The sequence below is a fragment of the Mytilus trossulus genome, chromosome 7, assembly GCF_036588685.1.
Source record: "Mytilus trossulus isolate FHL-02 chromosome 7, PNRI_Mtr1.1.1.hap1, whole genome shotgun sequence".
NCBI classification, from domain to species: Eukaryota; Metazoa; Mollusca; class Bivalvia; order Mytilida; family Mytilidae; genus Mytilus; species Mytilus trossulus.
In genome coordinates, this window is record NC_086379.1 from 7,633,913 (window position 1) to 7,659,521 (window position 25,609).

Consider the following 25,609-nt stretch of genomic DNA (forward strand, 5'->3'; position numbering starts at 1 on the left):
TCAAAGAAACAACAACCCGACCATAGAAAAAACAACAGCAAAAGGTCACGAACAGGTCTTCAATGTAGCGAGAAATTCCCGCACCCGGAGGCGTCCTTCCGTGGCCCCTAAACAAATATATACTACTAGTAGTTCAGTGATAATGAACGCCATGCTTATTTCCAAATTGTACACAAGAAACTAAAAATAAAATAATACAAGAGTAACAGAGGCTAGAGGCTCCTGACTTGGAACAGGCGCAAAAATGCGGCAGGGTGACTGGGGATCATTATTCAACTTTTTTATTTATAAAATAAGCTGGGGCATTTGGGGTTAAACATGTTTTCGTAGGTAAATAATTTTGTGGAACTTTTTTTTCATGAAAGTGAAATAGTCTATAGAGTATTTACTATTACTTTCTGTTTGGTAGAATAGTGAAATAGAAGTCAATACGTTCTTGCTCAATCCTGTGTCGCTTTGACGGTTTCCTGATTGTCATGACATCCTCAGCCTATAAGCAATGTGTATTACTGTAATTTGAATTGACCGTGTGCCGTTTTTTCAACGCACTGGTCAACTCCACCATAGCAAATCACATGACTTTGACAATCAGTAAATACCAGCGAAAAATATATTGATAGGTAAAGAATTGTCGTATAAAAATTAAATACTCGGGAAATGGCAAAGTTCACGAAGTCTAGTCTGATTAATAATTTTCCAAAAAAAAAAAAAAGTCCGCGCAAAGGGGGGGCGTACGCCCTCTACGCCCCCCTCTGAATCCGCCACTGGATGATGTAGATTATACTTCAAGTTTGCTGAACATTATGATGATGTTTACAGTTTATCTCTTTCTATAATAATATTCCAAATAATAACCAAAAACTGCAAAATTTTCTCAACATTACCAATTCAGGGGCAGCAACCTAACAACAGGTTGTCTGATTCATCTGAAAATTTCAGGGCAGATAGATCTTCACTTGATAAACAAATTAAATTATGTCAGATTTACTCTAAATGCTTTGGTTTCAGAGATATAAGCCAAAATCTACATTTTACCCCTATGTTCTATTTTTTGCCATGGCAGCCATCTTAGTTGTTTGGCCCGGTCACCAGACACATTTTTGAAACTACATACCCCAATGATGATTGTGGGCAAGTTTGGTTAAATTTTACTAAGTTGTTTCAGAGGAGAATATTTTTGTAAAAGTTAACAGACGACGGACGCAAAATCAGGTCTGTTCGCGCCCAATATACTTTCACACCCTACATTTTCGCACCTCGCACGTTCGCACCCGAGGTCCGTTTGCACTCTACACGTTTGCGCCAAATTTTAATTCAAATTTCAGTTGAATAATTGGAAAATCATGATTGCTGTTTTTAATTGCTTTGGTGTAAATACTGAATGTATTTATTTGACCAGTACAACACATATATTCTTTATACGAAATAATAAAAAAAGACATCAATTATAAACTGATAAAACCAAATATTTAGACAAAACAATAAACAAAACTGTTATAAACATAAATATTTAATAATGCATCAAGTCTATACTGTTTTATATGTTATTAATTCTCCGGTTGTTTATTTTAAGGCGAAGAATATATTTATCACATCTTTGAAGCATTTTGTATTTAAATTCAACTTTTCAAATAAATATCCATTATTGATTGTTTTTTAACCTTTTAATCTTACCCTTAATTTTGCATGAACAAAAAAGCACTTTAAAAATTTAAATGGTCTTGCCATTTAACATGTTTAATTTCAAATGGAAATGTGGATATTCTATAAAAAAATTGTGTAGCCTAAAATTCACATTGGATTTAAGTTAGTTCTTCTAGCAATCAACCATATTTGAGATAAGGATAAACATAAAGCTGTGTACAGTAAGCATGTTATTTTTGCCTAATACACACAAATAAGTGATGTGTTAATAGCATGTTGTCATAATGTTGATAAAACTCATAAGACAATGAAAAAAACAATGAATCCAGGTACAAATATGTAAATTGTCAATAATCACAGATGGAAATTCACTGTCCAGATCAACTTCAACTGTCAGAATGTATTGTTTGTTAATATCAAAACTTTATTAGAATGATTATTTTCTCTTTCCACCTCCGCCTGAAAGGATCATAGCTATACGAATAAATATGTTGACTGTGTCCAAGTATATTCCAATACATCTGAAATTAAAAAGAGTAAATCGTTGTTAAATACTAAAGAAGAATGATAAGAACTTTTATGATAAAGCTTTTATTTATAGAAAAACAATAGATACCAGGCATCCATACAGTACACACAATCAGTATATGCACACAAAAAGCAAAGAAATAGCGCTTTTATTGCTGTTTTTAATCTCAAAATTCAAAAAGAGGCTCTTACCTTACTGCAAGGTTAAGACAATGAAATCTGAGATAGTTTTACAATTCCCCATTCCCATCAAAAGAAATATTTCCCAATTGCAGATTACTTTCAGGATTGAACTAATCCAACATTTTATTAGTTGTAAATTTATAGAGGACTTCAAAAGAAATGATGGCGCTATCCAAGCAACATGATTAACAATGGAATAAGTTGCTTTCAAAAATAAAATTGTAACCGGACAATTTCAGATTTTTCTATTTATCAAACTCATCAGAGGACCATGATTAATGAGAGGAAAACATTTCTGCAAATTTGAAAATACAAAATGTAGTCTGATAAGAAACTAAGGTATTCAGACAAGAATCATTATGCAATATGTTTACTAGACCACAATCCCCAATAATCAGCAGATAAAACTTACAAAGGTTAATTATATTGGTACCTTTTATAGGAAGTAGGTTAATGGCAGATCTGAAAAGTGCTCGCAACTTACACATGTTACAACTCATTATAGTCAAAATTGTTTTCTCAATATAATTGTCAAATGGTTCTGGATAAAAATGTGACAAATTTATTTTTACTAAAATAAACATTGTGAATATTCACACCATGCACTATATATTGATACCTAGGATTATCCAATTATCTTTATAATCACCTAATTAGCATAAGTGATAAAACCTACAAAGGCTTATTATAGGTATACCTTTTACAAAAAGAAAGTGTCACATCTGAAAAGTGCTCATATGTAACAACTCATTAGGGTCAAGCTGCTCTTGAAATATCAACTTGTACTGTTCTATTGTTCCTAGGAATAGTGTGAAAAAAGAGAGGCTGAAGATACAAATAAAACATTCAAAGTCGAAAATAAACTGGAAAACTAATAGGAAAGGTGAATGCCAGTCAAGGTTGTTAAAAACTTCCATTTGTTGTAAGGTGAATGCAATAACCACCTAATTAGCAGCAACCAATCATAAATTCAGGTGATAAAACTTCTGTAGAATAATTATTTGTACCTTTATTGCAGTTAAATAATCAGTGCAGGTGTTGAAATAATGAGGTTAAAAATATACTGGAAAGGCTGAAAGATATATTCTAATAGAAAAGTTTATTTGTTAAAAGGCAAAAAGGTAATTTACAGGATTTGCAAATTTATGGTAATTATATTTGCACTTTTATGTCAGTAAATTAGTGTATACCATGTTAACAGAAAGAGATAAAGTTAAAAAAAAAAATGTTTTTTTAAAAAGGCTGATGGATGCATTATTGGCTTTTAAAGAAAAAAGGGAGGGGTGAGGGCGCCAATGGAGGGCTGACTTTCTATTTAAAGCAGAAGGGCACACTGTCAATACCATACTTTCTTCTTATATTTATATAATTGCTGAAACAAAAAATTCAAATAAGAAATCAAAACTTACGCATTTATTGGATCAAATTTTTGCATAGCATAGGGTGGATGACTTTCTGCCTTTTTGATGATTTTCTGTGTGTCATATAATAAAAACATTCCAAACAGGACTAATCCACCGTAGACACTTATTGAGTATAAACCTGCTCCTAAAGCTGTGGTGGGTGGTAAAAACATACTTCCTGAAAATAATCAGTAAACTTATACATGTTATAGTTTTAGGAGTCACCACAAGAATTGTAATGCTTTACCAAAAGTCTGACGTCCAAGGCTTGAAAAATTGCTATCAGACTTGTGAAATTCCTCTCAACAAGCTAACAGAATCCAACTAAAAATTTTGTAAAATTGAGCTAAAGGCTTGTCAATCTAAAATTTATTGTAAAGACTGCCACAAAATAATGCTTAATTGGTTTTCTTATTCTGTCAATTATGTTTTCATCATGTCATTAAATTAAACCTTGCAAATTGTGTTAGCACATGAACATTTCTTGAATACTGACTGACTGATACTATTTGAAATAAATAAGGTTGATGATTATAAATGATCCATCAGTTGACTAGCTGGGGTTGTAAATAAACCATAAAATTCATGCAGCATAATTCTTATACTCTTTACAAAAGAATTCCACTTACCAAGGGAAGATGCAAATACAAATCCGAGACCAATAGCCAGAGGTCCTCCCATATTCAGGAATTTCTCACTGGGAGCACACATGGCAACTGTAGAAAGACCTGTTCCAATGCAAACACATGAAGTATTAAATTTTAAATATAAACAGAGAATATATTTTTTACAAAAAAAATCTGTCTGACAGTTAAAGTTATTGAAAGATTTCTTTTGTTTAATCCAAAACAAATTGGTACTCTCGTTTTATTACCCCCTTTTTTTTGGTTTCAAGTACTGTAGATTAATTTATTTTCGTGGGTACCAATTGCTGTGCCTTGGGGAAAATTTGCATATTTGTGGATATTTAAATTTGTGGTTTGGGCAAATTCTGCATACATGGCATACATTCCTGTAGACAATTTGTAATAAAGTGAACATTTGAATTTGTGGTTCTCCTGTACCCACGAAATCCATGAAAATTAGTATCCAACAAATATTAATGAATTCACAGTACATGTACATGTATTTAATGTAGCCTAGAAGTTTACTTTTTTGGCCCCTTGAAAATAAATATTGAACAGTATTTTAAATCAATAAGTTACATACTTTAAGTTGAAATTCCTCATAAAAAATTAATACCGCATTCTTTAAAACCTTACCCCCTACCACTCCTGCTGTATACCAAGCTGCTCTGATTAACAAGGGTCCACCCATTAAGGTCATAGGGGCCAAAACAGCACCGAAAATACCACTGTAAGCTATCCATGCTAACTGCTTGGAACCAAAGCCTTCTTGGTATGGAATTGACCGACAGACCATTCCTGCACCAATTACTGTGGCAAAGGTTACACCAATTGCCTATAATAAAAGCATCTTCTTAGTGATCCAATATGTATGGTATAACTTTTTTTTTAAAGTCTACATTGAAGATTTATAATTTGGTTGAACATGTAAAATAAACAGTAAAAGGGAACTAACTCAATCTTTATTAAGGTTACAAATTTTTTGAAAATTTTCAATGTCGTTTTATTTATTGTGAAAATATGCTTTATCTTTTTGTTCATTTCAATTTATAAATCAGATCTTTCTTTATTGAAGATTCAATCTGATGTAAATTTTCTCAATTAGTATTTTGGGATAAAAATTTGATATAGTTATCGCTTTTTTTACAAATTTTCCTTTGATCTTGCTGACTAATAATTTTCTTTCTCAGGGGCGTCAAGTGATATGAAAAATTATCGCTAGAAACTAAGGGGGGATGTGCTAGTTGTCAATGAAATCAATAACATTGTCATAGGTAAAATGACAATAAACAGATTATCATTGGTTCTCTCAACTCAATTACTTTTCTCACTCTGGCTGTTCCAGCTCAAGTGAGAGAATAAATTTTGTTGAGATTAATAATGATAATCTAAAAATCTTTAATTTCTAGTTTCAGCATACCATCCATGAATTTTTCATCATTAGTCCCATGAGTCTTGGATTCCTACTAACAGCTATTGCAGATGCCGCTGTGATGGCCACACTGCCACCAAAATACATGTAGGTATCTCTGATCCTTTGTCGTACTTCCTGGGGCCACAATCTGTTAAAGATTCTCGATATAAAAGATATATTCAAAGTAACAATTAGCTTCTCTTAAAAAAAATTTATTAATATTTCAGATAAAAATTATTTTAATATACTGGAAGATTTTATGGGACCTTTGTTTATTTATAATTATAAGCTAAGATACTATTTTTAAATAAATTAAATGTAAAAGAAAGAATGTCTTCAAATTTCATGAGTTCAAGGACATACAAGTATTATCTGATTATCATGATTATTAAAGTTAAAACTTTGTAATTGATGGATTTAAATTTTAGTGGAAAATCTCAAATCTTATCAGCTATCTCCTGAACAATCTGTTTTGTGCTTTGTCATCAGATAAACTTTTAATAAAAATGGCAAACTTGTCCCAAGTATTTATTTGTTTAGAAAAATTGAAATATTATCATAATTTGATGTTTATTATCAAACAATTGCAGATGTCAGCAGAAATCATAAAACAGAATTGTATCTTACACTGCTCTATCTACAGCTCCAAGCTGACTTGACATTCCGAGGCCATAGTAACATAAAGCTCCTAGACCAAGAACAGAACCACCAGCTACCAGTCCTTTCCCAACACTAAAAGCTGAAATGAAAATAAAAAATAAAATAAAAATACATGTGTATTACTTACATATTCATGTTAATTATGTTAATGCATATTCAATGTTTACAATTTGGTTATGAAACATTTATAATGCTACCTGTATCTTAATTTCTATATATAAATATAAATATGCAACATTTGTGGACAAATTTCAGATAGGGACTTAAGCATGTTTAGTAATGTATACAGTATTGTTATATATATTTGAATGCATTGTATTTATCATTGGGACTGTTTACAATGGACTTAATTGTGGGACCAGTTATAACAATCTATAAAAAGCTGCATACAAGTACATGTAATTGAAATGAATAATGGTTTCAAAACTAAGGACATCAAGGGTTTTAAGCCTGTAAATTCTGTATTAACATTTTGGGGTCCTTTATAGATTGCTGTTCGGTGAGAGAGCCATTAGGCTACTTGTTGAAGACATACTTTGACCTAGATAATTGTTTAGTAATTACTTTAAAAATTATGACTTATGGAAAGTTGTCTCATTGGCACTCATCATGGTCATACAACATCTTCTTATTTACATGTATCTATGAAGAATAAATTACATGTACATATTTTATTTTTAGAATCAACTTATATAAGAAATACTTATTAGTGGCTTATTTTTAAATCTTATACGTGTAATAACAGTAAAAACACAAGTATCAAATTTTGAATTTCAGAAAACTCAAAAAGATCAATATACAATTTTGTACAATGTTACATACCAGTACCCTAGTCAATCAAAGAGCTGAAAGCTCTGAAGAAAAATGACGCCACTGTCTCTAATATTGGGATAGTTTTTATGCAAGTCTGGATGCAATGCAACATGTCTCGTAAGCATATACTTGATATTCGTATATCTGTGTGTGTGAAGTGAAGGTGCCAACTGGCTGGTTTTTTTTTAAAGACAAATGAATAGGTCAAGACTACCTGAATTGTACAAATAAATACCGTAGAAAGTTTCTATATTTCTCACTGGTACATAGGCTGAATCCGGGTCCGTTCGCGCCCATTCACGTTTGCGCTAACTCATGTTCGCCCCCTTTCACTTTCACACCCTACATGTTCGCAACTAATCTTAATTGGTTTTGTGTTTAACTCTGTAAGCAAGTGTTTTCTTATAAGTATAATTGTTGTCATTGTCTCAAAATAAAGTGAGACAGCATTTTTTTTTTGTGTTGAATAAATCTTAATCATGTTTTGGATAGCGTATTGTTAAAGATAATAATAATCCTTTCTAAATAAAGTGGTATTTTGTCAACGTTTTATTTAGCGTTGAATAACTCTTAATCATGTTTTGGTTAGTGTTAAATTGCTATACTTTGTTTCATTGACCTCTTTCATAATGAAGTGAGATTCTGACTATTTTTTTTTTCTGTGTGTTGAATAAATTTTATCATGTTTTGGTTATAATAGTGGATTGCTATATTTTGGTTCCTATATTTTATTGTTTCGTTGTTTCAGATCAAACCCCTGTGAAAAAGAATCCCAGATAATGGATTTATCCTAGGTAATCCCAGGATTGTCCTAGGACGTCCCAGCCTTACTTTGTGGGTGAACCTGGGAAAAGCTGGGATATTCATTTTATATGGGACAACCTAGGATTCCCACAAATTATATGAGCTGGAAAAAGCTGGGATATCTAAGGACATCCTGGGATTATTGGAAATTTGTGGCAAGAGCTGGGACAGATAAGAATAGCACAAGTCCCAGAAATACTTAGTTGTTTTTTCAATTTGCAGAACTCTGGGATTAAGCAAGGACTTTCTAGGATTTGTAAAGACAAGAGTAAAAATGTTAGAGTCCAAACTTTTTATGTCTGAGAAATTTTTGTTAAAAAAGATACAAATTGTGAACATGTGCATGAACATTATCTTTATACACAGTAATTTTAGAAATGTTAAATAATTAAACTTGATTTGTGAAAATTAATTTTCTAGCAAATTGTTCAGTGAAAATTATTAATTTTAAGTACATTATCATTCAATCCATTCAGGAACTTTGTCCATATAAATTTGGTAGTCTGGCAATGCAAGGATATTTTGTGTTTCCATCAAGCATTGTCAAGATAAAGCAGTTTTTCTTGGATATTTTCAACTAATATAACACAGTTTTTGGCATTCAGATCTTCAGGGTTCACAGTAATTAAATGACTAATAGACCTATGAACCAATGCCATTTCTTCCTTTAGTGTAATGTATTTCACAATTGCCGCACATTTGTTACTCTTACGGTGCAATACAAAATATTGAATAGATGCTATCTGGGAAGAATTGTCAGAAGTGCATGTATTAATATTATTTATCAACACTACATGGCCAATTCTCTTGGTCATTCTACTATAGATTTTGGAGAATATAACTTGGTCATTTTTGACTATGCGTCCAACTTTTGAAATTGTTCCTAAACTACTATCATCATCTGGCTGTGGTAAATTCAATACTTGTCTGAGTTGTCTTAAAATATCTGCTTCAAGAATTTCTGACTTCATTCCCCCTGCAATTTTACAATTTTCTGCAACATGTTTTATTTTTATTGCTCTTCTTGTGTTCATTGCTTCTACGACAAAATTTCTTAATTCTGAGTTGGCCATTTTAGAACAATCAACAGTGAGTCGTTTTCTTGCCTGCATAGACCACAAAATTTGGGAACAAACATCTCCTGTACCATGTGCAGATTCCAAAATTGTACCATTCATATCTTCAAATGCGAAGCATGACCATGCCCAGAGTGGTCCCAATTTTCTGACATACGATGTAAGATGTCGGCAAGTATTGTGCAGATTTATTGTACAATTATTTACTCCATATAAGTTGCCAAACTGTGCATAATATAAGTTCAAAATATGTTCTGCATGATTTAACTGCACTGCAGTGATCTTGTCACTTAATAATATATATATTCCCTCCACAAGGAGGCAATGATGATTGAAGTATTCAGACACCATGATATCAATCAAACACGGTACAGAATAAAAAAGTAACCACATCTGGAGTTCGGATGCTTTCAAATGATGCATATTATTTTCAATTTTCCTTGGAAGTCTTGTAATGTCGTCAGTAGGCTTCATCTTCTTAAGTTTTTTGTCAATTTGTTTTATGGCCCTTCCAATGAAGTAAGGTTTACCAGCATGTGATGATGAAAACCAAAGTTTCATCAACATTTTGGTTACACCAAGTAAAACTCCATGCATGTAGTCTGGAACCAGTCCCCAGACCATATCAAACCATTCTAGCCCATGCAATGACGATACCCCTTTAACTCCCATCTCAGGCTTATTTGTCTGAAGTGCAGCTAGTCCACAAGCTAGGATTTCTATAAAAAAAAAATAACTGAACATGCATTATCATTTCAACAATAAACAAAGACAATTGTCAATCATGTCAGTTATTTTATATGTTTCATGTTTTTATAATCATTGATATTTTTAATCAAACGCTTTCAATATTTCTTATTTCAGAAAATGAAAATATCCATGTTCATGGTTGTATGTTAAATACTGTGTGTAAAAGATTACACATGTACACCAGGTGCATGTTTTTTTGCTCTGTGTTGAAGATTTTATGACAGCCTACATCACTGCTTATTCATTTATTCATCATCATGATCATGATCATTACTTGTTTTATTGGGAGTAGTTGTCTCATTGGCAATCATACATAAATATATCTACCACATTATCTTATTTTTACATTTTTTATAATCATCATTTTACATGCATGACATGCAGACACGTATAATCTTAATTACCTGCTGAATTTCTGACTTTATACAAATCAGTATCATTACGGTGTGGATAAACTCTGGTATGACCACGTCCTTGCTTCACCACTTCACCAGGATCTTCACATGTAATACAGCTGTTTTTTCCATTGTGTTGGGTCATTTCAGTCAAATACGCTTTTGCTTGCAAATCCATTGTACTTGCCAATAGAAGACCTCTGGTAAGAAATGTCTTACCATCTACAGATATGGATACCCATTGTCTTTTAGGTCTATCATAATGATTCATGTGTTCAATAAAGGGCTGCAGAAATGTCCTGAAGACCGGTTTACCTTTGGACTGCCAAATACCCCATATTATCATGTTTCTCCTGGAGAATCTTAAAACTGGTGGTAATTCGTTGATAACAAGATAGATTGGCCATATTGAAACACCGGATGATTTGAATAATGGAACACCATCGGTGTTGAAAAGCAAAGTGAAATTATCCTTTCCATTCATAAACTGACCAGGCTTACATAAATCTCTGTACATTTCTCCTGTAACTATATCAGTCACATCAGTTGTTGCTTTACAGTCAGCACGGTACTTCACTATACTTGACCATATGCCCTCCCTTTGTAATATATCCTTTATTTGTTGTTTCACTGGTAGACAGGTAAAGTATGTTTTCTTTCTTTTCAGTTGCTGCTTGTTAATTGGCCCTTTATACCTTATGCCATTACATCCTGCTATTGCACATTGAAAAATGTCTTCTTCAGTATACAGTGTATAACATTTGTCACAGAATTCATATATCTGTGTCTCAGTTGAACCAATACAGGCTTTTAATTTATTAGGATCTTTGACTTTGTTTTCAGGGTTAAAAATGTTAAGGATTTTAACTACATCACGAGATCCACTCTCTCCTAAATGGTATCTTAACAGCAGGGATAGTAATGCCATGTCTTTTTCTTCATCATGGGTCAGTTTTGTCTGTGATTCTGAATTAGCGATTTCTGGCTGATCGAAACTTGAGTCATCACTTAATATGTTGTCCTCAGTATCAGTATCTAATTCAGAAGATGAAGATATATCTGATTCAAAATCTGTATCAATATCACTATCAGAGTCTCTAGAAATAGATGTTGCAGATGAATCACAATCAGATAATTCAGCAGCAGCTGCCTCACATTCCCATGCAACTGGGAAAGATTGCATTGTCTTATCATATACATTTTGTATATGTATTTCTGCTGAATTGCTGTTCAAGACCTCATGTTCATTTAAATCAGATATGCTTTCTAACATACCAGTTTCAAGTTTGTTCTGGGAAGATGTGCATTCATTATATGAAACAGTATGTGCAAGTTCTTCTTCATGTATTGACGATGAATGACAACTTTCTAAATTTGATAAAGATGAAGATTCAGCAGTTTCTGATCTTGTTTCAAATGTTGTGGATTCCTCTTGGCATTCTAGATCTAACTGTCCTGATACTGTTACAGACGGGGTACATGTTTCTTGGTCAAATTTTCTTTTTCGAAACGCTGTTGTCCTAGGAATTGGTACTGCAGAATTGCTTACGTAAAGTTTGTACTTCTTCGCTTCATGGTCAGCTAGAATATAAAAAAAAAATTGGATGTCTTAATAGTTATTCAATGAAAAATATGTTTATCATATCAGTGTTTATTTTCATTACAGTCGAATGCAAATAATAAATATACTGTTGATAATTAATTTTGAAATTAATGCAAAGTTTTAAAACAGACCATTCCATTTAATTTCTGAACAGAAGTGGGGATAAAACACTACATGTACATTTGTACATGTACCTTGTCAAAGACCCCTTAAGAAATTAAATGCTCAAGCAATTTCAATCCCCCAGATGCTCATGATGTTTGACTAGGAACCCATCAGAAATCCTTAAAGAAAATACCCCTAAAAAAACAAATATGTAGCTCTCACATAGATTATGATCCAACACTTGAAAAATGTTACAAATGTATGCCCCAGAAAAAAAATCCCCCCTTTTTTCAGATACTAAATGGAATGTGAATGTTCAATGATTTTCAACAAACACTATCTTTATAAACTTGTATTTGAAGCTTAAAGAAGATCGGGAGAAAATAGTAAAAACTACACTATAATAATTTAGAGACGGTAAATAATTGTGAATGTCCGGCATCATGTGTGGTATCATGTTACATTTTTACTGGTGCCTTTTAACTTTCAAATGCATACAATTTACACAATGATGTCCTAGTTCTGAACAAGACAATTTCTAATCTTACGTTTTATGCCATGTATTTTTTCTCTATGGGATATCAATCTCTGTTTTCTACTCAACAGTTTGCCACAAATTTCGCACTCTTCGACTTCATTCATTGTTATTGTTATCTTCCATTAAGAAAATTCTAGAGCGCTTCCGAAAATCACGATAAAGCATGATAATTCTAGAGAGTTTCCGAAAATCACGGTAAAGCTAAAACCGAAAAGGCAAATAACAAACCTTAATAATTATTTGTTCTTCGTGCTTTTGTGATGTTGTTTATTCCCATCTTCTAATAAACGATTAAAAACGATGATAATCCCTACCACATACGTATCACGTTTTAAAACACATCGAAAGCGCGTTAATATTATCGGTATTTACTCGTCGGTGTTTAGATGCATCTCTAGTTCCCGTATTTGGTAAACAGAAAGTAACTTGACACCTAGCGCTATTTTCAAATAACTTGAACGACTACAGTTACAGCCACGATTACAAAGAAACAGAAATGCAAGCCCAGAATAAATTTGCTGTGATGTTATGGCCGACTGACAGTGGTAAAATGTCAGTACATAGTCTGGGGAAAATTAAAGAGCCTCTTAAGCCATGGAATGACTTTAAACTCGGCGACAAAGGAAAGGCATCATATCCCGGGTACAAAGAGTTGTGGGATTTTGAAATTTTAGCCATTGGTGGTAAGAACGCACGATACTTCCCTAATGCATGTATGAAAACAAAGGATGTTATGCATGTCGTCCTGATTAGAAATGCATGGAACAACAATGGAAGATATTGTTAGGTATATCAAGAACAAGAAGAAAATATGAATCTTGTAAGTAAGATATAATGGTCATGATTCAAATTAAAACAATCCTCATAAATATATTTTAAGACATTATATATTATAACTTATGAAATAAAAGACATCTATACAAATGAACAATTAAATGATGGAAAAACAATGACATTTACACATAGATACCAAAAAAACAAGGCAGTCTCTGCGCGTACCCGCATGCGGGTACGAATAGTCAAATTGCTGTTCTAGGCTCTGCGTACCCACATCCGGTTTATTATGCCCCACCTAGTAAATGAAGAAGAGGACCATTATGTTTTCTGGTCTGTTCGTCAGTCAAATAGCTCCCTTAAACATGTTAAAGAACATTTTATAGTTACAAGTCCTGTACAATGTAGTTTTATCAGTTTGAACTAATTACTTTTTTTAGAATGCAGGAAGTCCATGGACAAAAAGCTTACAGAGCTTATTGAAAAAAAGCAAGCTAATGCTGATACTGGTTTGGACAATACGGTCAATGCCAATATAATTGATAGACCTGCCTTGGCAGAGACCACACCTGGACATACACCCAACAGAAAAAGAAAACAAACAACAAATGTGGGAGTAAAGCAAACAAGAACCAAAAAAAAGAAAGATACATGTGGTAAAACTGTGAAAAAATCTAAAGGTAAGTGTAAGTCTTGACATGTCATGATTAAACCACTGAAATCTCTTCATATACTGTAATTCATTACTAAAAAAGTTCTTCCATACATATTTATCGGACCACAGATGAATTATCACGTTGTGATTGGTTAAACGCTGTCACATGGTGACCCCCTATGAGACCGTATGGGGTAAGTAAGTTTCATATGCGGTTCGTGACACGTTAATGGCGACATCATCGAAGTATCAATGTTGTTGAGTTTCATTGTTTATTTTTCAACAAAACGCCGCAAAAAAAGTCCAGCGTCCGATAAATTCGTTATACGGTAAACTACTGACCCCCCTACGAATCCATAGAGGGTGAATAAAATTCATAGGTGACTCAGCCTCCGACCTCACCCCCTATGGATCTGTATGGGGCCAGTAGCGAACCATATAACTTATAATATATTACAAGCAATTCTATATGTTAACACATTACATGGTATTTTTTGGTTAATTAACCCTATTATTCACCAGCAAATAACCTTTTGATTTTCTTGTTTAACTAGTGCCAACCGAATGATATTTCCTATAAAGGGTCCTTTTCAGGGCCATTAATATTTTACTGTGCATACAAGAAATTCTAATATACAAATGTATTTTCAAACATCAACTTTCTCTGCGCCGTCAGTGAAATAACTTTCTCATGTTGACAATTTTGGATAATCACCTTTTCTACGGTCCATTTTTTTAAATATTATCTATCTTACCAAATATATATTATACATGTATGTTGTAATTTCAGTAGACTCTCAGTGTGTTAAATTGTACCGGAGTTAAAATATAAACTATGAGTTCTATAAAATATATGTGCTATAGCATTATGGATTGGACATAACAATGGTCCGTTCACAATTCTGTTTTTCAACAGAAATAAAAACAAGAATAATTTTCTGAATATCTGCAAAAAAGTTGGTCACACATAAAATGTACTAAACACAATTAAGCAAAAAAGTTGGGATGCAATACATGTATATGCAGCACTATTTACTTTTTGCAGATTGTTTTTCAGATCTGTATATTTTCTTTCACATTATTTTCAGGTGCCGAAAACCACGACAGTGATGATGAGGAAAATGATGGAAATTCACCTGCTGTCACAAGAGAAGCTATAAAAACAGCAGTTGATTCACTTCTCAGAAGTCGGAATGAAAAAAATCATATCACCACACCACCACTTGTTGCAGCCAAACCTCAACAGACCTCATATGAGGATGATTCCCAGAGAGTTCAACAACAACCTTATGAAAATCAGTCACATGTACCACATCCTCAGATATCGCAACAACATCCGTCGCACCAACCTGTTCAACAACCAGTCTCTATTCATAAGGAGCTACACTTACCAGTAACTCCACAACTTTCACAACAAAATGAGTCATGTGTACCACATCCTCAGATATCGCAACAACATCTGTCTCACCAACCTGTTCAGCAACCAATCTCTATTCATAAGGAGCTACACTTACCAGTAACTCCACAACTTCCACAACAAAATGAGTCATGTGTACCAGTCACTCAACTGTCTCAACTGTTAAATGGCATGATATACCACTTCATCAACAAATGTCTCAGCAAAATCCATCAATGCAAATACCACTTCATCAATTATCCCCTCAACAAAGTCAGTCATCTTTACCAGTTCCTAAACAGCTTTTTCAACAAAATCAGTTGCAACAGTTATATCCTTATAATTCAAACATGTTTAACCAGCCAAGTACATCAAATGGACAGAACTCCTTTCCATACATGAGTATGCTCATGAACAACAATGACCATCAATTTCAGCAGGACATACAAGTACCACCAATTAGACAAAGCCTAGAGACTGCATATAATTGGCCAATCTCCAGCCATACCAGTTCCTTCTGTGAAAGTGGGACTTCTTTTGAACCCTTGATAGAACAGGTCATAAGTGATGATGAGAAGGAAGATACTGGTGATCAAAGTCAATGTCACAAATGCTGTGACCAACTTAAATATTTAAAAAAAGAAATAAAAGAACTGAAAAAGGACGTTGAAAAACTAAAAAAGAAGTCTAAGGTGAGTGCAAAACATATTTGGCATGAAGGTTTATCCTCTGCTATTCTGTATTGAAACTTTACAATAACACTGTACAGGTTACACATAATTCAATTTATAATTTAAAGTATTTTTTCAGATTAATTGAAGTACAGATACTTATTAGCATATATAAATGAATAAAATCCTTCAGTTGAGTGTTTTTCGTATAAATTGTTTGAAGGATGGGGCTTGACTGAAATAATGGGGATCATGACATTTGAAGGGGGAGGGATAATGAAGAGTCATAGGGTACTAACTTTATTTAAGGAAAGGGCCTGACGTTAATGTATATGGACACCACCATGCATAAATCAAGAACTTGAGGGAAACACCGACCTCTTAACCTTTAAAACATAATCAAAATTGAAAAAAAGACACAGTAAAATGTCAGTCCCCCCTTAATAATCTCCCTATTAAAGAAAATTCAATTTTAGTATGATAAATTAATTTTCAATTATTTATTTCAGAAAAACCAATCTTCTGACCTTAAAGATGCAGATATAGATAACAACCATCAAGAGAACAATATGGTTATAAATGGATATACAAAGGTATTATCATTTTTTTTTCTCTGTCATTTATTTTTTGTGGTAAAAGATTAAATTTTCCCTTGCATATTTTTGCATAAGTATAACAAGTTCATTTTACAAAAAACAATAAATGCATTGAAATTCATGATACTTGCCCAAGAATAACTTTCCCAAAAAATTATTTTGATATATTTTCCAAAATACTTATTCAGCCCTTTCAAATATTATTGTGAATTATTGTTAATCATGCAATACTATAGCATTCCATTTTCATAAGTAATGTTTAGGTTTGATTTTTCCTTTAAATTTGTAACTGATCTGACACCAGTATGTAAATCTTCAGAAATATGTCAAGTGATAAACAAAATATTGCTTATTATATCTCTTATTTACCATTGATAAGTCATACTATATATCAAATATCAAAATAAAACACTAGCAATACAGATATTTATTACACATTGGGATAAAGATTTCAGCTCAGTGTACGCTAATGTACATTTGTACTTGTTGTGAAAAACAGTGTGCTAAACATCTGGTACAGATGTCACAATCAGAAGGCATTTAATGATAAATGATCCCTATATGTTGCTTTGGCCAGCATAGGTGACATTACTAAATCAAGATATTAAATAATGAAGACTTTTTTCCCTTGGATTTCCAGGATGAAATTGAAATAACAGTCAGATCCAGATCTGATGTGACACAGGCTGTTAAGGCAACAATGCCAATGGTTTTCAATGAAGATGAATTGAGGAGTTGCAGCCTATTAGGCCAAAAAAAAAATACAAAAACAGATGACCCAAGACCTGGCCTTGATGAAACCAAAAGAAGTTTCTTAGAAGGTAAGTTATTGATGTAGTGTAAAGGGTTGATGCATTTATATAATGGTACAGGTATAAAAAATCAATCCATAGACTATTCAGGACTAAATGTAGTAAGCCACCAAAATAGATGGGTTAACAGCATAATTTGGTCAGACACAAGTATGATTATTTGGGATTTGATGAAATGACTCAAAATACAGAGAATGCAGTCTAAAAAAATTATTAAATAAATATTTGACCTAAGATTGAATGACATGAGATTTTAACTAGTAATAAAAAAAGAACAATAACTTTTTTCAACAACTGTAAATAATGTAATCTTTTTACCGCTATATACATGATATAGGAATCCTGGAACAAAAAATGTGCAAAAAAATGAGATTTGTTTTAGTTGTTATTGTAATATTACACTCGCTTTATATTTTCAGATTTAATAGCCAAGGCCTATACTGTGGCAATAAAGGAAGTAAGAGGGAAAATGAGGGACAGGCTCAAGATGTTTGCCAGGAAATAGGACAGGAGATTTTTTCTATCTTACATGTCTTAACATAATTGTGACAAAAATTAACATTGACATTTTCATTTTCATTATCCGTCATTGTTGTCAGTATTTCATAATGGAATTATACATATCAATGAGTTTTTTTTATGATATTTTATTCAATTTGTTTTGTTTACAATCAAATCAAATCTATTCTACTTAATAAACTTTCAGCAGTCATGAGTGTTTTTTTGCAAACTTATATAATGTTGTCTAGTGTATTCAATAGTTTTTATACATGTAAATATATATTATTTTTACAATTATAATTGGTTGAAATATATAAAAATATAATTGGTTGAAATATATAACATTTTAATGATTCAGAAGATTTTGCAGAAAAAAATAGCCTGAGAAAGACTGTCACTGCTTTATAAGGAAGATTTACCCCAAATGATCATCAGATTTTCTGGGAAAAGCTGGGACTGGTATAGGACAGAGCTGGGAATTTAAAGAATTTAGCTGGGACTTATATAGGATTATCATGGACATCCTGGGACTGAGGCTAAGTGATGTGGGATAAAGCTGGGATTGATATGATATAAAGCTGGGATTAATATTTGGGACAACCTAGGACTATAACTGAATTAGAAAAAACCCAGCTTTCAAAAAAGTCTCAGGATAACCTGGGATAATCCTTGTTCCAATACCGTCCCACATAATCCTAGATTAAAAACCTAGGATTATCCTAGGATAAACTGGGATCTTTTTCCAGCTTTATCCAAGGATTATCCTAGGAATTCCCACATTTTTTTCACAGGGGAAGGGCTTAAAAACAATTATCTTTTGTGTTTTTCCTTTAAAATCTTCAATGTTTTACTCATACCAAGCTATAAATACATTCAGTATTTACACCAAAGCAATTTAAAACAACAATCATGATTTTCCAATTATTCAACTTGAATTTGAATTATAATTGGGCGCGAATGAGTAGAGTGCGAACGGACCTTGGGTGTGAACGTGCGAGGTGCGAAAGTGTATTGGGCGCAAACAGACCTGATACCACATAGTCTGAACCCCCTTCTCCCACAAAATATGAAGTAAATTAAAAACAAATTGTTCAGAGAACAATTGAAGTCTTTCCACTAGAAAAGATCTATTTTTATATTGAAATATGAAAAATCAGTTTAAAATGTTAGTTCCTATGGCTTTATGACGTCCTATTAACCTATGACCTTGACCTCAATTTCAAGGTCACAAACCATGGACCTTGAATCAAAATATCCTAGGTCTTTAATATGTTTGGTTAATGAGTACTACCACTTGATGCGTAATTTTAAATGTAAGATGGACAAAAACTCCCTTTTATTGTATGCGCAGCCTTTCAACCAAAATATACAAGTAAGGACATGTCGCAACTAATAATTTATGAAAAATTATTTGTCAAAATGTCATACAGTATTTGAAAAGAAGTGAAAATAAGCCAAATATTGACCTCATTTTCATTTTTAGTACCAATGACCTCATGAAGACCCTAGGTCTCTATCAGTTATGGTTTACCAGTTGAAAATGCATATCGCTTGAATCAAATGAAAAAGGGGGAATAACTCTCATATGGAGTCCCCATAGAGCTATGGTTCAAACGAATATTATTATCCTAAATATGTAACGAGCAATTTGGTAAAATAAAATCTTTTACGGTTACGAAGGAGAGGTGGCCACAAGAAAAACAGTGTTTGGGGAGATAACTCTTACAACGTAATGTATTTTGTTATAATTACATTTGATATATGTTTCATTATAATACTTTATTCTGATTGGCTAACTGCACATCACATGTTATTCCTCAAGCAATTGCATCACTCAATAAAACTTTTCATTCATGATAACACGTGGTCCCACAATAAAGTGCACAGATGAATTGAATAAAAAAGTTATAAAATTCGTGTTTTCATGATCCTAGCTAAAAAAAAGTAATTATAAGTATTGAATGTTTCTTTTTGTAACCTCATAGGGTTGCAAAAGCGTTGACCGTGTGCACATTTTTAGAATGAAGCGCTTACACGCTTCATACAAAAAGTACTTCGGTCAACGCTTTTACAAAAAAAAAGCATTCAATACTTAAATGCAGTTGTAAATTTTTAAAGCAAAAAGAGTTAATACTAACTTTCACTTTTTTGGATGTTCATGTACATTTTGTATGTATTTATTTTTCTCAACTACATGAATTTTTTGGTGTATTTTTAATGATATATATGGGTAGTCCAAATAATTATTACGTCTGGCAAGGCTTTTTAAATTTTATTCTGGGACACCTTCCTATGACCACAAGGCTATGTTAATTTTTTTCTGGGACGCCTTCTTAGGAAGCCTTCCTACGAACGTCTTAGGAAGGCGTCCCAGAAAAAAATAAAATAGCCTTGTCAGACGTCATTATTGTTTGGACTAATACATGAGATATTGGATATTTGTATGCATTATTTAACCAGTTGAGTCTTTTACAGGATTGTTTGTTTAATGCTGTTTAAACATTACTGAAAAAAAAACCACCTTAAATTTGCTAATTATTTGGCATGAACGTTTGATTTATTGAAAGGGACTCATAGTTTTCCATTTAATTTTAATAATTGTCTAATGGTTAAAACAATAGCTTCGTTGTTTACTTTTATACACAACAACATATTCACTTTGGTTTCGTTGTTTACCTAATATTCACTATGTACTTGGTAACAGTTATTAATTAATTGAATAGAAAATATTATAATAAATATTATTGGAAGCCGAATTGACGTCAAATAGGTGCCGATTTGACTAGATGCCAATTTAACCAGGTGCCGACTTGACTTGTACGTTTCAATTCCTCTGCGATCGTTTGCGGTATTTTCTTGAGAAAACCTATTTTCCATTATCAAAGAGAAGAAGAAACTGCTTGAAATGATTCCCGAACGCTTCGTGATTGTTAAAATAAGTTTAATTCACTCAAAAAACAATTTTAAAACTTGCGATGTTTAAACAGGAAGTTTCAAAAGCACGTGTAAAAGAAGAAATTAACCGGTGAGAGTGGAAATCCGTACATAACATATATCACTATAGTACGACTTTTAAAGCAAAACAGTTTCATCCTTTTGTAAAACAGTCTTTAATATACCTATCACATTAATGTTTGAAGGGTCTTAAGCTTATTCAAACCATATAAGTCGGTATGAAACACCAAAACAGAATGATAATAACCGATTACGTTTTGTAGTTTACAAAATTCTGGACTGGTTCCTGTCAAACTACAACACTTTGTTCGACTGTAGTGGAATACAAACAGAAACCAGTTAGTTTGTAAACTGGTTCCTGGCTGATTACTACACAATGCTCATGCATAATGATAACACAAGCACATTCCAGTTTGTATTGAAATTAGTAAATACGAAACCAAGCGCGGTAGGCAGAGAAATCAGGTCGGCAGTTATGGAACAATGACTGCGTCATTTTCCAATAATATAATCAAAAGGGTATCAATTGTAGTAAAATCTATATAAAATATGTCTGCATTAACCTGATTAATATTCATAGATTAAAATAAACAGACTGAAATTGTTGTTTAAATACCTCCAGGTCCTGCAGGGGCCATAGCAATCTCCTTTAGTGACCTTCTTTTTGCAGCCCTTCGTGTGGCAGTTTTGGTTTCATTAGCATACATCTGTAATCTTGCCATGGTATTCTGTGTAGGTCTTAGTAGGGATGGTTTGGCAAAGCCAGACACAAAAGCTGTGAGTGGAATACGAGTAAGGCCTGCAGCCATCATGGTGGACATTTTTCAATGTTATCTTCTCTTTATAATCAAATTCTGCAAAAATAAATTGTAATTTATCATGGTTATACATTTGTTATATATGACCTTTTCAATGTCTTAATGAAACAATTTTTTTTCGTGTCCCTTCCGTCATCGTTTAAAATAAATATTCATCGTCTTTGCATTTGAAAGGAACTGTGAATAGAATTAAAAGAAAGCCTGTAAGAGACGCAGTTAATATATTTTCGATGTTCTCGGCTTTTATCTTCTGATTAACAAATGTAAATTTAAAGAAGTAAAACATGTGAAAATTGCAGACAGTTTTTTTTACGCTGTCATCGCCTGTACTACAATAGACTCCACCTGATCAGATATGGCTTAACGAATGTATTGAACTGAATGTACCTCCTTCTGAATAATTTATTGCAATATAAATATAAATTCCTTTTGACAATGTTTGACAATAGAAATCTGACTTTTGTCAGAAATATTTTTTCATCACTTGTGTTAAAGTAAACACATGTCATCAGGTCATGGAAGCCATATCCATATATGCATGTAGGACTATAACAGTTTTACAAACTTGTGAGGAAGCCTCTAGAACTATGACTTAAGAATAAATAGTCTTCAGAAAATGTAAACTTTATGCAATTATATTTTATTAATAATGATTATTTTTAATAAATTCAAATTTGATTATTAAAGGAAATAAAATTATAACCAAAATGATTTTAGTTTGGAAATTCTACTCTTCATACTCTTGAAAACATGCTTTGATCTATTTATATTGATAAATGAAAAATGAAGAGATTGATGCCAAATTTATATAATTCTAAGGCCCTCAGTCGGCTCCAGAAGCAACAAAGCAGCCCATCTATTTTGGGTGGGCAAATATCCACTTTTTGATATGGGAGAGCTCTGACGGCCATGGCCCGGTAGGTCTTTTCACCACCGCCGAACACCCAAAAAGTTTATTATTATGTTTTTTTATTGTTATAAATGTTACTTAAATATAATATTTAAGTTATTAATTCAACAAATCAGAAGATGAAGGGTCCTAATATCTACAGAAAACAGAAATGGAGAGTCTAAAACACCCAACTTTTAGAACTCCGCAGAACCCCATGGACACATCAAATATATTGTTTTCCATTTTTTTCTTCTTCTTCTATCTCTTCTATAAAATAGTTGTACCAATAATAAGAAAAGAGACAAATATCAAAATCTAACCGAGAATATAGAGATCAAGGATACGTGAACTGATTACTATTTATGAATATATTTGAATTTTATTATTTCAATAAGACACGCAATGAAATCCGGAAAGTGATGAATCCGGAGACGTTTTTCCTTATATTGATTATCAATTTTAACAGAAAAATGATGCCCATAAAAATCTGAAAATTGATTAAATTATACGTAATCTAATTTGTTTTATCGCTTTATTGTATAATATCACAGTTTTTCCTAGTGGTTTGTGGGTTTTGGGTGTTTGGTGGTAAAAAGACCCACCCCCCATGGCCAGCTTGTCTGGCAAATTGGGTCTCACTAATTAGCGACAACAAGCGTCAAGAAGCGACAACCAGCGTCAACAAGAATTATTTTAGTGACAACAAGCGACAAGAAGACTATTTAGCGACAAGAAAATATTTTTTTTTAAAATACTAGATATTAGATATAAAGAAATTTGTATGTAATGTTTTTTTTTAAATTTACGAGCAGATATGTCTAATTAAAATGTTTTATTATATAGATAGACGAAGAAATGAAACATTTGTGAGGAAGAAAGAGATTGTGAAGTTTATATTAGTATATTGGTAGATGAAGAAATTAAACATTAATAAAAATTCATTGTTCTTGATAGGAACAACATTAGATGTGGCTTCACCCTAAGGTAATAACAGTACACACAATGTGGAACATCAAATGGGATTAACAACGCGCATGTTCCCTGTTTTATTGCTACAATAACTTTTCAATTGACACCTTCAATTTTGTACACCCGTCAAACTATACAATTACTTGCGCCAGAATATACAATCATTGTAAATAGTGAACACCTTTTGAAAACTCAAGATTGTCATTAATTTCCTTTCATCTTCAATCAATATGCAAAAACATGATAAATATCGTTTAATGAGACAATAAACAAATAAAAAGATGAAAACATTCACATTTCAATTTTCTTTTCCTCTTGTTTGATTTCAGTTCTTTGTATTTCACAATTTGTGTCAATATTTTCAGGACAATGATGCACAAATAATTCATTTTGCGAGCTTAATATATATTGCCTTTAATATATATTGCACGAAAAGAGTTTTAAAAAACAAATTATAAGATAAATAAGGCCACAATTAAAAAGATTTTGGTTTGCCCAAACTCTACCCAAAGGTTGGGACAGTGGGTAGGTAGGTAGGCATTTTCTTTTTCTTTTTTTAAAAAGAGAAATTGAAGTATCTGGTGTTTATTAGTCTTCATGCCTATCTGATTAAAAAAAACTTCTTCAAATCAGGACAATAAAAGAATTCGAGTAGGCAGCTTTTTTCTGGATAGGTAGCGTTTGGGCAAACAAATCTATTCTTTTTTATGGCCCAATATGTTCTAAAACACAAGGAAAAGTAATCTCATAATACAATAATTAAACGTAATACTGGCTGTTATGCATAATAGATAATAAAATAAATATGTAAATAATGTTTCATTTTTTTCTATCAATTTTAACTTTCTTATCGCTAAAATTATTTTCTTTGGCATATTCTTTTAATATTTATTGCAATAATTAATTCTAATTAAAAAAATATGTTTTCTTGTCGCTAAATAGTTTCTTGTCGCTTGTTGTCACTAAAATAATTCTTCTTGTCGCTTCTTGTCGCTTGTTGTCACTAATTAGTGAGACCAGGCAAATCAGCTGTCAGACGTCGGGGACTTAGACCATCAGTCCTCATCTCTTTGGGCGGTATCCACATGAAAAATTAAAAAAAAAAACTGTGCTTCTACTTGTAGTACTACAGTCTACATCATCAGCTGATCATTATATAAATGACTAAAATGTAGTTCTACCATGACCATTTTATATAACATTAATTAGTCATATTTGAGTAACTTGTCAATCAACTTATTGAAGTAAAATTTTGCATCATTTTACTGCAGGTGAAATAAGTTTGCTCGATTGAATACATTCAGACAAAAACAGTTACGACTTACGTAAAAAAAAAAACGCAATTAAATGGAAATGCTTGAAAAATTAATATTTAAAAATTATTCAAGACAAATATGAAGTGTGTTGGTACATTTTTCAAATTTATCAAAATACCTGTTATCCACTGAAATAAATAGTGTGTAGAAATCCTCGATTTACCAGAAATGCAATGTCAAACCTGATGCGAAATTTACAACATGAGTTGTCGCTCTTTATGGCTGACGAAATGGTGTAACCGATAACCAACCAGAAAAGTCTAGAACCAACACTGAAAGACGAGAAGACAGAAGACAAAGACGATTATTATTCAGCGATAAAATATTAAAAAAACACCATCTAGCAAATAATTTGAGAATGTGGATCAGACTTTAATAAACACATATAAGTTTGGGCTACGAATATCTGGTTTTGTAAGGAATTTTACAACCGTGTTGATTTCTGTTTTGCACTTGAACTAATCGGCATGAACCTCGGCATGACACCTATAACATGTATAATACTATGCATGAAATAAATGGATAAATTTACGATATTCCAGAATTGGAGTTTGCTATCATAATTTCCTTGAAAAAGGAATGCTGTGACGTCAATTGAATCAAGGATTCCGACAAAAGATAAATGTGTAAATTAAGTCAATTAAGTCATTCCTTATACTGACTTTTTTGTTTTAGGCCGGGCGTTTAGTTGCCGGTGACTGGTTGATGACCA

General features: G+C 32.4%; 2 protein-coding genes across 3 annotated transcripts; both read right to left on the reverse strand.

The window, feature by feature from the left end:
- Positions 1–1,401: 1,401 nt before the first annotated feature.
- LOC134724580 (growth hormone-inducible transmembrane protein-like) lies at positions 1,402–25,146 on the reverse strand. Of its 2 annotated transcripts, none has more exons than XM_063587689.1 (8): positions 25,061–25,146; positions 21,519–21,756; positions 6,426–6,537; positions 5,805–5,946; positions 5,021–5,219; positions 4,388–4,486; positions 3,765–3,936; positions 1,402–2,165 (listed from the first exon to the last, which is right to left on the reverse strand). In XM_063587689.1, exons 2-8 carry the CDS (start codon positions 21,721–21,723, stop codon positions 2,081–2,083), a joined length of 1,014 nt encoding a protein of 337 aa, XP_063443759.1. In that variant the 5' UTR covers positions 21,724–21,756; positions 25,061–25,146; the 3' UTR covers positions 1,402–2,080. The 2 variants fall into 2 exon arrangements, with proteins under 2 accessions (XP_063443759.1, XP_063443758.1); XM_063587688.1 differs by having other exon boundaries at positions 25,016–25,138.
- Positions 8,609–12,654, reverse strand: LOC134726054 (uncharacterized). The gene is made up of 3 exons (XM_063590449.1): positions 12,553–12,654; positions 10,306–11,877; positions 8,609–9,870 (listed from the first exon to the last, which is right to left on the reverse strand). Exons 1-3 carry the CDS (start codon positions 12,644–12,646, stop codon positions 8,609–8,611), a joined length of 2,928 nt encoding a protein of 975 aa, XP_063446519.1. The 5' UTR covers positions 12,647–12,654.
- Positions 25,147–25,609: the final 463 nt, after the last annotated feature.